Source organism: Ooceraea biroi, chromosome 4 (genome assembly GCF_003672135.1).
Source record: "Ooceraea biroi isolate clonal line C1 chromosome 4, Obir_v5.4, whole genome shotgun sequence".
Classification (NCBI taxonomy): domain Eukaryota; kingdom Metazoa; phylum Arthropoda; class Insecta; order Hymenoptera; family Formicidae; genus Ooceraea; species Ooceraea biroi.
The window spans coordinates 17,249,437-17,259,030 of NC_039509.1; the positions used below are offsets into that span (position 1 = coordinate 17,249,437).

The window sequence follows — 9,594 nt, forward strand, 5'->3', positions numbered from 1 at the left end:
TGCATGAACTGGAAAAGGGAAAGATTCTCATGTAGCACAACTTGAACAATTAAAACTTGTTACTTCTGTAAGTAATTTCGATCTATTTATTATGTAAAAATTTGTTTATACATCACATCTGAAATACGTTCACTAGTTTACTTCGAGCTTCGAACATTGCACGCGTGTCACATGATGAAGTGGAACTTTACCTTTATCATTTTCTGCCAGGCGTCATCTCCTTCTGCGTGTTGCATATTACACAATTTTCCTGAAAAGCACGATGATAAAAATGAAACGTATAAGATAATAAAGAAGCAACAAATTGCGTATATATATATATATATGTATATATACGTACGATCAGTTCGAAGTTGGGTAGACAATCCTCGTGGAAACAGTGTTTACAATAAAATACAATCATGTTCCGTGGCTCTGAAGAGAAAATCAAGTTTAAAGGCAAGTTGTATATAATTATCAACGAATTATAACTAGCACTACAACATTTATAAATACCTCTTACAATTATCTTTCTATGACAAGCCCCGCACATCTGATCATCTACGAAAAGGAAATAAATTTATTTATAATCTCATTTCACGTTTCAGTAAGAAAGATCATTTATATCTTGTCGATTACGAGGTTTACATTTGTTAATTGTAAAGACCGTGTGCATTACCATCGACAAATATGCCTTTCTCGTGACAACGAACGAGTCGTTCGTGCAGATTGAAATAATCATTGGACAGTATCTTCTTGCAACCCTCCTGCACGGACACTTGCAGATTGTAGTCGCACATCATCTTGACCAACGCTTTCTTCAACCCCGGAATTTCCAAGGTGGGTTCTATCCTCTGTACCATGAGCCGTGGATCGACGTAGGTGCCGATCTTTTGTAGGAGGAATGTAATTGCCGCTGAAAATTGGTCGCGTAAAATGAAACACACATTTGTACAGATAAAAATTATTTTTTCACGTACTTGTAAAATTCGAAATTCGCATAAATTTAATAAAAGCGTAATATTTGTACCAGGTTTGTCAAGCGAGTAATTAACTAGATCGTTCCACAGCTCTTCGTCGTCGTGTTCCTGACAGAACGCGATCGCGCTCTCCATGTCGTTAAGTTCCCTCGTCATGAGCGCCAGGGCCTCCGAGGTATTTCCGATTCTACCCAACAAATACACCATTTCCGGGTAAAACCGGCGTTGACTGCAGATATCTAGAGCCTGTTGTATCGGATAATTATCGGAACGACGAAGAAGCGGTAGCAATTTGTCCCTCGAATAATCGGCATACAGTCGCACCAGCAGGCCATGATACTTGCCCTTCGAATCCTTCGTATCCCTCTTATCTAAGGCGTCCAGATACTAGCAAGAAATCAAATCGTAAATATGCAATTAACTCGCGTAGTACGTTAAACATATTTTCGATAAATGTGTTTATGAGGACGCAAGTGTCTCTTATCGAGCTATTACCAGATATAAATAACGATGATTATGTTCTAGTTTTTGTACAACGACTTCAGTGGGCACTCTGTCTTTCTCCAGGAAGAATTGTATGGCACGTTCAGTATCCAGATCCATCAGGCCTTCGATCATATCGTACACCGAGCTGTACAGCTGGTACTTTTGGATCAGCTGGAAAACGTCTTTGTGTCGCAGCTTCATGTACATAGCGAGGGCTTTGTCGTACTTGCCGTCGTGAATGTATAAAATGGCTAAAGCTTCCAACAATACGTTCTGTCGCGAATTGTGAACCAGTAAATGTTCCAATACTCCATTAACTACTGCTGCCACCGTGTATAAACTCGGGGACCACTCTTTGACTAGCTGCAGGAAACCGTCGGGGTTCATCTTTAGGTACTCGTACAGTACCATCTCGTAGATCAGTGGGTCGAGAGTGACATCACCGCGAGGCAAGTAAGATGAGATTGATCGCAGCTGATGCACTCTGGCGAATTTGTAAACCTGTAAGAAAGAATAAGTTACGTCACTACACTAAAAAAAATTTTATTAGATTTCAAAATTTATTTAAATTTATTTATAAAAATTTACTTAACTTTTAATCATTTTGCAATAATGAAAACATGCTTTTCTTACCTCCTCCTCCCATAATTTTTTATCTCGTCCCAAGATTTTGAGACAGAGCTTTCCAGCCTCATCGTATTGCTCGCATGCCAGCAAGTGATCCAAATAAATGCGACCCACATTTAGCATGGTGTGTCTCTTGCAATCCTTGCCGCTGCTCGACGTTACCGCTTCCAGGGCTTGCTCGAACTTGCCATGGCTCAACAGCCATTCAATTCTGTCGTCTATGTCGTACAAACTGGCTACTACAATATCCTTTGGACTTACAATAAAAAATCTATAAAACAAAATCGTCGCGTTAAACAAATTACTAATGAAATGTGACTAGTTCAAAACAGTTTTAATTTTCAGTTTTTAGTTTGGGAAATAAGAATCTCTTCCTGCAGTACATCTTGTATTAATTAAAAATATTACAAAGCATTTAATTATAATATTCATTTTATTGTTACTTACCTGTTTTCTTCTTTTAAACAATCCAAATGATAATCGTTGCAACCGTACTCCTTGTAACCACGTAAGGTAAGCGAGTTTGCACACACCAGAGAAAAATCTTGATATTTCGGTTCAACCACGTGCAGCGTCGGTCGTTGGTTCTTTCCCTCTTCGTCTGGCTCCTTCAAGCATCCTAGTAATACCAGTTCGTTCCCCAGTGGCGCTATACCGGATATATAAAAATCTACTTGGAACGTTGACACTGGAAAGCGAAACGATTGTTTAAACAATTTTTAGGGGGTTGCGACAAAAATTGAGCTACACGATTTTACAGAAAATATGAAACGTATTCAAGAGAAAGAATGGATTACCTGGGTCAACTACAAATTCGGGCAAATCTCGATTGATCATCTCCTGCGTGGTACGTTTCCTAATATGACAAATGCGCACGATATCCACCCATCCAATTAGCAGCGTCTTCTCATCCGACCATTGCAGATTGCATCTGTAGTGCTCCGGCGACGCGCTGTGCGAGACAATGTAAAGTCACGTGAGCTATATAAGGTGCAGCAGAAAAGTTCCGGTTCTGAGTGAATCAAACTTAAATTTGCACGTTTTATGAGTAATCGATTTTGAAGGAGGTGGACAGCAGGCAAGATTTTTGTAAAGTTCTCTTCTACCGACAATTCACTTAGCGCCGAAACTTCTTTGACACACCTTGCAACGTGTACGCTGTTACAGACGCTTACTCTGTGGTATGGGACCACTTAATGAGTCCCAGCGAACACCTAGTGTCGAGGTCATAGACTCTCACACCAGTGTCGGAGGCCCACGCTATGAAGCGACCAGACCATGCAATAGACTTCACTCCACCCTCAGCCTCGCAGAGTACCGTTGGCTTCATCCTGGCTAGGAAGGTCTTCTCGTAGAGCACTAGCTTGTCATCGCCTGCAAACATTTATGTTAACTGTGAATGTTAACGTTTTAAATCAAATATCATAAAATTATAATAAAATATATTAAATTAATTAACAATATTTATCCAGTAACTAACCTGTAATGAATCTTCTACCGCTACCACTCTTGTAATAATTTGGATCAATCGCTATACTCTTAACTAGCCTGCCCATGCTTATATTGTGATTATTCTCTGTACTGTACAGTCCATAGATAAAAACCTTTCCATCATCGCTGCACGAAGCGATAAAGTCACCATTGTCATCTATGGAAATTTCATTGACTGCCACCGTATGTGCCTGCAGTGTTTTAGATTTCACATTGTTTCCCTGATGGTCTAGAAGATGAATCATTCCCCAGTGTGATCCCAGACAGAGAAACTGGACAATAAAAAAATATAAAATATAATTAATAAACAAAACTTTGTATTAATAATGCTCTTCAAGTTTTCAAGATAAGAAATTAAGTATTTGGTTAGTTGTAATATTCCAATTCCTGCTACATTACAAATTGTTTATCAGATTCTCACCTTTGGGTGCACAGCGATGCAGCTAGCTGCATCATTCTGTAGAATGTGTTCCAGGTCATTGCGTATCCTCACGTACTTCAGTCTAGGCTCTATCTCGTCGATTTCTGAAGAATCCGAGTCTTCTTGATTACTCTGCTCCTCCTGGGCATCAAATTTTCGTTATTAATCATCAATTATTCTAAAAATCGGTGTTCGTTATTGCGTACGCGCTTCTTAATTATTACTAAAATAAAAGTAATAACATATACACCCGCACGCACATTATAAATCCTCAAAAACCAATTAAAGATAAACAAAGGAGACAATAACAGAGAGTAAACGCGAAAAAATTCGGTAGTTGGAGTAATCTCTTATGAAACGCGACATATAATATGACATAAAGAAATCAGGAACGATTAAGCTCAAAAACACAATAATGGAATCCAAGCGAAAGTTGAAGATCACATTGTTGTGTAAAAATGAAGACAAAAATTGATCTAGCGATTAATCACGACACTTTACTTTGCTGGATGTGCTTTCCATTTCCACTCCTTGATCCACCTCACACAATGAGTCAAGCAGAACTGCACCACAGCAGAACCAAACAAGCAGAGCTGTCAAAATTGCTTGTTTCGAAGTTAGATAAGACGGAAATGCATGTGCTGCTACAGAATTTGTTTCAAGGTTTTGACGGCATAGTGATTTTGCTTTCCCGACTTCACCCAGAGTGCAGGGACTTTTTTGAGTTACACTAGTTTAAAGTTGTCGGCCGTTAGATACTAGATTTGTCGATGGATAAAGTAACAACAAAGTGTTTCTTGACATCTCGGTATCGCCTGGCAACTTTTATTTTTTTTAAATAAACGGCTTTCCGTAGCTGCATAAAAATAAGACATAAATACAGAGAACTTGTAATCCACAGATAATTCACCTAGAATGGTAAGCACTATTGCTATATATATTCTGTCTTGTATCTTTCGTCGTTCTTAAAGGTTATGTGCGGATACGCGAGAAGACTACGTCAAACGGTTTTTAATATTTTTCACCTCGTTCCTCGGGATGTCTCAGGATTTCTGCATAAATTCTGTAGCTTTCATAACAGTTAATCGTAATATAATCTCAAATTGTAGTTTTGTATGAACGTAACATCTTCTTTTGCAGTCTGTTGCTGAATTTTTAAAAGATTTGCCATCACACAACGAGAATAATTTTGCGAACTTTCATACTGATAATGGAAACCGGACGTGTGTTAAGAGACCGTCGGTGTATCTTCCTACTAAGGACTATCCTTCAGAACAAGGTACGCAATACAATATCTTGAGTAGTTATGCTACGTTCGCATATGGCAACTAATTATTTTATGTTTACAGTTATAGTTACCGAAAAAACTACCATCTTATTGAGGTATCTTCATCAACAATGGGATAAGAAGGTAAAAACAAATATAACATCAGAAACTTGAAGTTTTTATGCTATACATTACTATAACTGAAAGTGACTCCTGGATTGGAGGAACACTCGTCTTTGTTTTTATTTTTTTGGTTCCAACGTAATATGGCAAAGAAAAGCAGCTCCAGCTTGAAAGCCAAATATATAACTTATAATACATAATGATAACACATATAACATATAGCGATCAAATGTTTTCTGACATTTTTGTTAAATAATTTCAGTGCGATGTTTCTATTCATTTATATGGCATTCGTCGTAGGTCGCCGAGAGGAAAAGAGATTTCTTGTCCGCTAATGGTGATTCTCAGGAGGATGCGTCTATGGTGCGCAGTAAAAGGCCACGTCTCGATCTAAACAACAGTCTCTAAAGCACATTGCATATATTTCATACGAATAAACGCAACATCATCGGTAATCATCGGTATCGGTATATCCATGATTTTTATGTTCTAAATACTATTTATTATTTGAAAAAATAATTTGCCTAGAATGATAATATGTACCGTACTGAAATAAGTCATTATGTCTGAAGCTTATGTTACAAAGCATTTATCTTGTTGTAGGATAAATTTGTAAATCTCTTAGAAAGTATCCATAATTATATATACTGTTATGATTTAATGTATTCATTAAACAGTTAATTTCTTCTATATTGTGCCAATAACTTTTTGGTAGTCCAAATCAGCTTCTATGATTTAATAATTACATTTTTATAGAGTGATAATTGTTACATCAATAGAATTGGTATAAAACATATATTTATACATTGGCATAAAACATTTTTTATATACCTAAACATATCATTATTTTATTGCATGCAATATGGCTCGTATTCAGAACGCGCTTGCAACGATAAAAACGTTTCTAAAGTGGGCTCTGCAATTTAAGGTACAAAATTTAAGATTGAGCAATCACAGTCGATCTCTATTTTTTAGATTCGACTGTTCGATTGATCAATTCCTTACAGCTTAAAGCTTAAATTTTATGGCTTAAATTATTAATAATTAATCTTATTATAGAACTCGCTTGAAAAATGGCTTAAAGATGATTTAAAGAAAAATGGTTTAAAAATCATTTGATTGGCTGAGAAACTATATTGAAAGCGCTTTTATCGTCGTAAGTGCGTTCTGAATATGGGGTTACATATGTACATACATATGTGAAAGATCTGGATAAAGAATTATATCCAAAATTGTAATTGTTTTGAGTATATTATAAATGTATTATTTATTCATTGCAGTAATGTAAATAATTTTTCAAAAGATAAATGTACGCTGTTATATAAATATCTTATTTCTTTTCCTCACATATTCAAGTAATGTATTGGGATACGTTACTCATTTTCTAGTGTATAATGAGATATTAAGAATGATCAACTTGGGATATATTTTGTATGACTAAAAAAGGTCTATCAAAGAGGGTTCTGAAATTATCGACCGTTTTTAATTAACTTATTCAATACGTAGGTGTTTAATATGTGGTATACAATCGTCTTTCGAAATTTTGTATGTATATACACAACGCACTTATAATGCGTATATATATATATATCTTTGCGAAACTATTTTTCATGTTATCAGTCTCGTTGATTTGACGCCAAGGTTGTGCGTAGATTTCAAAATTATCTCTACATGCATTATTCGCAGGGACTCTTTTCATGGGAATCGTGTAATCTATTGGGCTGACCAAGGTCTGTGCTGATTGTTTTTAGCAAAATTCAAATAAGAAAACTCATCAGTTCTTAGAAAATTTTGTTTCTGAATATTACTATAAAATTTGCATGGACTTTTCAGTCAATCCAATATATTTAGAGTAACATGTTTAAGTTACAAATGTATTTAGCTAGATGTATTGTGCAATCTACTTATAATTATTATTTAAATTATATAGTGATATGAAAGCACCTGTAGAATAATAGCACAAAAATTGATATAGAAATGTCATTATTTATTACCTGTGTACTTTTAAACAGCAGTATAGCTTAGCTCATTATTGCAATGTGCACAATATGCGTTGCCTCTCTCTCTCTCTCTCTCTCTCTCATTTGCACTTGCAAGTATTTTTCTATAGAAGAAATAAGCATTTGTTGAATTTCTCGTGATATATCGACCATGTAATTATCGAGCCTTTCGCTTCGATTCTCCGAAGATATCCGAAGCGCGGCGAACGCACACGACGTCGCGACGTGTTGTGTGACGTGGTTGCCACTTGGCATCGAATGTCATCGTAGCATGTCATTTTATAGTTAATAAATACTGTATTGGATTATTTACTGCTAGTATCATCAATATTCTTTCCATCTTTACTCAACTGTACTTCCCTTCTTCATCTGGTGAACGAAAAGAACGAACAGAATAATTTTCTTAACAGTAAAAGAGTGAGTCGAGAAACATGGCGCTTAACCTCACCGTGAAAGTGCATCCTGTAGTTTTGTTCCAAGTCGTGGACGCTTACGAACGCAGGAAACTGGAGTCAGTGCGCGTCATTGGGACTTTATTAGGTAACATATACGCATATTAGAGAACAATTAAGAAACTATTTACACAAATATTGTTAGCATGCATGGGAAATGTGTAACTGATGGCTGCGAGTGAACATGCATGCATATCCTTTTCTATTTCAGGCACAGTGGAGAAAGGAGTGGTCGAGATAACCAATTGTTTTTGCGTACCGCACAAGGAATCCGAGAGCCAAGTAGAAGCTGACCTCACTTATGGAATGGACCTGTACGATTTGAATCACAGAGTTAACGCGCAAGAGAATATCGTCGGTTGGTGGGCTACTGGCAATGAAGTTAGCATCTTTTTTCAAGTTCTCAAGTATCCTGATGCGGATATCTTTTAAAAGCGGATAAAAATACGTTTTAGGTCACCACACATTCGTCTGTCATCCACGAGTATTACGTGCGAGAGTGTAATAATCCGGTACACTTGACTGTGGACACTACATTATTGAATACCACGAGAATGGCAATTAAAGCTTACGTGTGCGTTCCATTAGGAGTACCTAACGGCAAGAAAGGGTCCATGTTCACGTCAATCAAAGTTCAGGTTTGTTAAATATTGACAGGATATATGATTGCATTAAAAACTCATATCAGAAACATAGAAACATTTTAATTATTTTTATGTTAATCTAATATTGTGAAATCTTTTTTGAATAGGTTAAATGTTACGAGCCAGAGGTTGTGGGATTGCAGTCATGTTCTAAACCTCAATTGCAGTCTCACACGCAGACTGGCGCGAAACCTACCGGAGCAGTGGAACCTATGATGGATCTTGCACAGGTTTCAGCAGCTTGCTCGAAACTTTCAGTAATGCTGGATCAAGTACTCGCATACGTTGATGATGTTCTAGCAGGAAAACAATTGCCAGATAATCAAGTAAGTATAAAATAAATGTAATAATTTGTAAAAGTACTCAGTGCGCTCAGTTATTCCATACAATTGTTCCACCATTTCAGGTTGGCAGAGCCCTCTTGGACATGGTGCATTCTGTGCCAAAAATGACGAGCGATCAATTTGACAAGATGTTTAACAGTAATGTTAAAGATTTACTGATGGTCGTTGCTCTATCGCAATTGATAAAAACACAGTTGCAACTTAATGAGAAACTTACGTTACTTACAACTCTCTGACTAAAAGCGTTTTAAATAAATAAATATTTAATCTTCATTTTCTTGGAGTAATTACACCAGTTTCTTATTGAAAACCTGTTTGAAAGACCTTCGTTCGAAGGTCTAGTTTGACCTTCACATGATGCGCGCATAAACATGTACGGAAGCGCAGCGTGCTTTGAACTAAAATTTTAACAATTATGTTTGAAGTTCAAACATAACGCTGTTTTTCAAAGTGTGACGATAACAACGTGATATTGTCTCGGATCTAATTTATTACTATTGATCGTTATTTCGTGAAGCGAGGCGATTAAGCAAAACGACGAATGGCGTCCGATGTCAGCATGGGCGGTGTTCCCTTTTCTGATTTTCCCGGTGCCCAAGCTGCATCCTTTCGCGTTAACGAAGCGAGAGAAAAAGCATTCGAGGTAAATTCGATATTCCCCTTGAAGCAAGAGATTTACGCTGCAACGTGTTTCTTAATAAATTTATCATAAGAGTGAAATGAATTTCGATCATGATTGTGCCAACGATCGTGGACGATCTTGCTCATTTTGCGATTTTA

General features: G+C 36.8%; 3 protein-coding genes across 5 annotated transcripts; 2 read left to right on the forward strand and 1 right to left on the reverse strand.

Annotated features, from left to right (window-relative positions):
* Positions 1 to 67: 67 nt before the first annotated feature.
* On the reverse strand, positions 68 to 4,638 carry LOC105282794 (vacuolar protein sorting-associated protein 41 homolog). Of its 3 annotated transcripts, none has more exons than XR_002193530.2 (13): positions 4,486 to 4,506; positions 3,985 to 4,125; positions 3,553 to 3,835; positions 3,248 to 3,446; positions 2,870 to 3,024; positions 2,520 to 2,760; positions 2,079 to 2,343; positions 1,455 to 1,946; positions 1,010 to 1,346; positions 659 to 895; positions 503 to 540; positions 341 to 414; positions 68 to 250 (listed from the first exon to the last, which is right to left on the reverse strand). XR_002193530.2 is itself a non-coding variant. In XM_020032732.2 (13 exons), the coding sequence occupies exons 1-13, from the start codon at positions 4,504 to 4,506 to the stop codon at positions 197 to 199; spliced, it is 2,544 nt and encodes an 847-aa protein (XP_019888291.2). In that variant the 5' UTR covers positions 4,507 to 4,638; the 3' UTR covers positions 68 to 196. The 3 variants fall into 3 exon arrangements, 2 of the variants coding, with proteins under 2 accessions (XP_019888291.2, XP_019888292.2); XM_020032732.2 differs by having other exon boundaries at positions 496 to 540; positions 4,486 to 4,638; XM_020032733.2 differs by lacking the exon at positions 68 to 250 and having other exon boundaries at positions 340 to 414.
* A 99-nt stretch (positions 4,639 to 4,737) lies between these two features.
* Positions 4,738 to 7,683, forward strand: LOC105282729 (DET1- and DDB1-associated protein 1). The gene is made up of 4 exons (XM_011344953.3): positions 4,738 to 4,902; positions 5,125 to 5,263; positions 5,334 to 5,395; positions 5,675 to 7,683. The coding sequence occupies exons 1-4, from the start codon at positions 4,900 to 4,902 to the stop codon at positions 5,780 to 5,782; spliced, it is 312 nt and encodes a 103-aa protein (XP_011343255.1). The 5' UTR covers positions 4,738 to 4,899; the 3' UTR covers positions 5,783 to 7,683.
* Positions 7,684 to 7,805: 122 nt separating this feature from the next.
* On the forward strand, positions 7,806 to 9,101 carry LOC105282718 (eukaryotic translation initiation factor 3 subunit F). Its single transcript, XM_011344944.3, has 5 exons — positions 7,806 to 7,914; positions 8,038 to 8,207; positions 8,282 to 8,464; positions 8,578 to 8,796; positions 8,877 to 9,101. Exons 1-5 carry the CDS (start codon positions 7,806 to 7,808, stop codon positions 9,048 to 9,050), a joined length of 855 nt encoding a protein of 284 aa, XP_011343246.1. The 3' UTR covers positions 9,051 to 9,101.
* Positions 9,102 to 9,594: the final 493 nt, after the last annotated feature.